The 3,831-nt window shown below is 40.0% G+C and overlaps 1 protein-coding gene across 1 annotated transcript; it reads right to left on the bottom strand.

The window, feature by feature from the left end:
* Positions 1-2,180: 2,180 nt before the first annotated feature.
* LOC108250413 (histone H3-like) lies at positions 2,181-2,540 on the bottom strand (the record flags this gene model as incomplete). The annotated part of the gene is made up of 1 exon (XM_017440285.2): positions 2,181-2,540. A coding segment is annotated over exon 1 (357 nt), but the record flags the coding sequence as incomplete, so codon positions are not given.
* Positions 2,541-3,831: the final 1,291 nt, after the last annotated feature.

Below are 3,831 nucleotides of genomic sequence, written 5' to 3'. Positions count from 1 at the left end.
GTAAAACAGCTGAAACACTGGGTGCCTTTAAATCTCAACTTAAAACCCACCTGTTTAGAGTTGCTTATGGCTAAATTAGGGTTAGAGTGCGGGGTTTTGATGTCTTTGATGTTTGTCTCTTTCTTACTGTATATTCTTTCTTACTGTTTATTCATTGTCACATGCTGTTTTTATTTTGTTTTTTTAATTATGTAAAGCACCTTGAAATGCCTTGCTGCTGAAATGTGCTATACAAATAAAATTTGATTGATTGATTGATTGTTGTTTATATTCCTACCGTTCGCTCTTTATGCTTGCATCTGGTCACACCCACGACCAATGAGTGAACAGGAGTTAAGCTTGCGCCACCCACGAAGCAGGGCCGGCCCGGCTGGCCCTACTCCGAAGCAGGGACCAAAGAAGCGACCTCGAAAAAATGCGCGCTCAAAGCAAGCAGAGTAGAATGGAGCCGGGACCTTTAGAGCCCGTGTAAAAGGGGCATAACTAACAATACTAAGGCCCGCTAAACAGCCAACATAAGAATTACTAAGATAACTAGACTAAGGCAGTGAAGGAGGGGAGGGAGGGAGTGCGAGTGACAGAGACGAGGCAGAGACAGCGGAAAGTGTGTGTGTGTAGAGAGGCGGTGGGAGGCAGTGTAGTGCGTGTGGTATGAGTGTGTGTGTCTGTGTGTGTTTCTAGAATTTCTAGGTTCTAGAATTGCGTCGCTCAAGGTGGCTGCATGTTGGAGTAGCTCTGTTCCATTCTTTCTGAGATACTGCTTTTGAAAACTTTATTCCTCATTTTTTTTGGATGTAAATCACTTTTTTTTGGATGATTACTTCCTCTGGTATCGGATGCTGTGCAGCTGGAAGGATTTTTACTAAAGTCTTTTTACTTTTGGACATTTTGTTATGATGCATAACCTGCGCCGGATTTTAGCATGGGCTTACCAGGGCTGCAGCCCGGTGACCCAGCGCTTCGGGGGCCCTCAAGGATGTTTTATGTTTTTGTGAATGGATAGTGTCAGAATTTAACCAATGACTAAGATGATTTTGACAGCACCGTTGAAAAATGTTCTAATAGGCCTTTTCCACGGCAACCGGAAGTAGCGTCTCCTGGTGCTGGGACACTTCCTGTTTTTGCAAGTCTATTCAAGTACACGAAGCAAAACGTCTGTCTTTTCAATATTGTTGCTTAATTTGCCAAAATTGTCTTTTGCTGATGTGGAGGAAATCGCAGTGGCGAATTTACGATCCAATAAACTGGAGAAAGGATATAAGTTCTTCCATGAAGAATATATCCACAGCTATCAAGGTAAGAAAAGATCGCTACAACCTATGAGGTACATAAACATCGTGATAAAGAAGCTTTATTTAGTGTGCTAAGTTATTTGGAATATTTTAGACAGACATGGTATAAACATTTAAATGATATTTTAACATTCTGATATGTGTTTGCCATTACAATTTGTAAAAGAAAACATACTACATGTTAGTTATGAGAAGCTAGATGATGCTTGATGTTCAAATTGTGCTTTACTTCTGCATGCCTATAGTGTCAAATATTGTCGAGGGACAGGTAGTTGTCAGAGCTAGATGCTTCAGGTCCATAAAATAAAATGATGAACCACACAGACTGCAGGTTTGAAACAGTCAGAAAGCCGGTTGGCTCATGTTCATTAGTTTGAGTTCTTGTTCATTTATGACATTTGAAGAACTTTCATGTATGATGGGCAATTTCTGTACTACATCTTCCTGTTCAGTGATTACTATTTGTCTTATGTTGCAGTTGCAGCATAGTCTGTGTTTTGTTCTGCTGCTGTTTCAGCTCATCTTCAAACTAGAATCTATGAGTTTTTTAAAGCTAAATATGTTATAACAAGTATTAATTTATGTACTGAAAATAATTATCTATTTTAGATCTCACTGGGTGTTGAAAAAGAAAAGGCTGACTTGTTGGCTTATTTGTGTAGTTGTGCAGCTGGTAAAGGTTTTTGCAATCATGCAGTTGCACTTCTTTACCAGACTGCACACTACTCCCAGCTCCAGCTGTTCCTCCTGCACTGGCTTGCGCGAGTGATGTACAATTCAATTCAATTCAAAAATACTTTATTTATCCCAAAGGGAAATCAAATGTTGTTGTAGCTCATAATCCTGGTTTCATTAAAGAGTTGTTATAGATGCTGATGGCTGTAGGCAGGAAGGATCTCTCGTAGCGGTCCTACGAGTCCTGGTGTCCTCAAAGAGCTCCACCAGGTCAGCCTCACTGGCCTCCTGCAGAGCCATGATGGCCAAGCTCTGGAAACACAAGTCGGTCTTGAAGTCCTGGGTGATCTTCCAGACGAGGTGCTGAGAGGGCAACTTCCAGATGAGCAGCTTGATGGACTTCTGGTAGTAGTGGATCTCCCTGACAGCCACGGTACCGGGCCTGTAGCGGTGAGGTTTCTTCACTCCACCAGTGGCTGGCGTGTTCCTGCAGGCAGTTTTGGTGGTGAGCTGCTTCCTGGGAGCTTTACCTCCAGTGTATTTACGGGCAGTCTGCTTGGTTCTGGTCATGACTGGACTTCAGGGTTCTCAACGTTTAACACTGAAGAGTAAAAGATGTTAATCAACTGCTCCCGATTGTGAAAAAAAAAAAAAGCCACCTTGTTGTTATGGCTACGCAATAACATGCAAAAAGGTGTTAGTAAAAATGCTTCCAGACGCACAGCATTCAATACCTGAGGAAATAATAATCCAAAAACGTGATTTACATCAAGAAAAAAAGAGGAATAAAGTTTTCAAAAGCAATATCTCAGAATGAATGTAACAGAGCTACTCCAACATGCAGCCACCTGGAGCGACGCAATTCTAGGAAGATGGCACAGACCAAGAACACATTTTTAAAAATAAATAAAAGGAGAGTGGAACACATTTTTTTCTGTTATATCATTTAGTGTATGATAATTATGATTAACATAATAATATAACTTAGGTGACCACCCATATTACTTGTGTCAAACACATTTTTTCTCTCCTAAAGTGTTTGGAATAGTTTGTTTTTGTAGGTAATGAAATGAAATGCAGGCTCAACCACTATCAATTAGTAGCATTTACAAGTTAAGTAAAAATCTTAACTCTCACAAATCTGTCACACTGTGTCCTACCAAATTGCTCACCTGTCCCTTAACCTTTATTTATGTATTTTTTAGTTTATTTGACATATTTCTCTTTTAAGGGGATCCATCCTGAACCTGCCAGTGAGGTAGTGGTGCGAAAGCCCAAAACTGTGGGGAAAAGATGCCTGCACTCCACACTTTACAGAGCTTACACAGGTATAACTGTTGGTTCAATGTTTTTATGTCTATGTTTCTTTTGTCAAAACTTATTGTGATTATGTCACTCATGTGTTTGTAGGACCACTTCCAGATCACGACATTCTTGCATCGGGAGAAAAACTACGCCAGCTGGAGTCCCCACCACTTATCTCACTTGTCCTGGATGGTCTCTCAATCTTGGAGCTGGTACCATCCAAATTTGGGTCTGTGCCACAGGGCTCACCGTACGCTTACAACAATAACTGTTGAGCGGGTATGGTGTGATGAGTCTTTCATTGCTCAGATGAAATCTAAATTGGATATGTTTTACTTTAAAACCTTCATCGATGTGTTTATGTCAATGCAGTAAGGCTGTTAATCACTGTAAATAGTTTAGTATAGTAATAGTTTGTAAATAGTTTAGTTACTCATGAAAAATACATTAAAGTACCAAGTTCTTTTACATGAAATTGAATAATTTGTTTGTCTGTTGTCTTGTAATTTGTTTTAAAAATGCTTTTTAGTAAGGTTGGACTCCCTAAATATTTGGTTTG

The sequence above is a fragment of the Kryptolebias marmoratus genome, linkage group LG4 (genome assembly GCF_001649575.2).
Source record: "Kryptolebias marmoratus isolate JLee-2015 linkage group LG4, ASM164957v2, whole genome shotgun sequence".
Lineage (NCBI taxonomy): Eukaryota > Metazoa > Chordata > Actinopteri > Cyprinodontiformes > Rivulidae > Kryptolebias > Kryptolebias marmoratus.
This window is presented reverse-complemented; position numbering and strand designations above follow the sequence as displayed.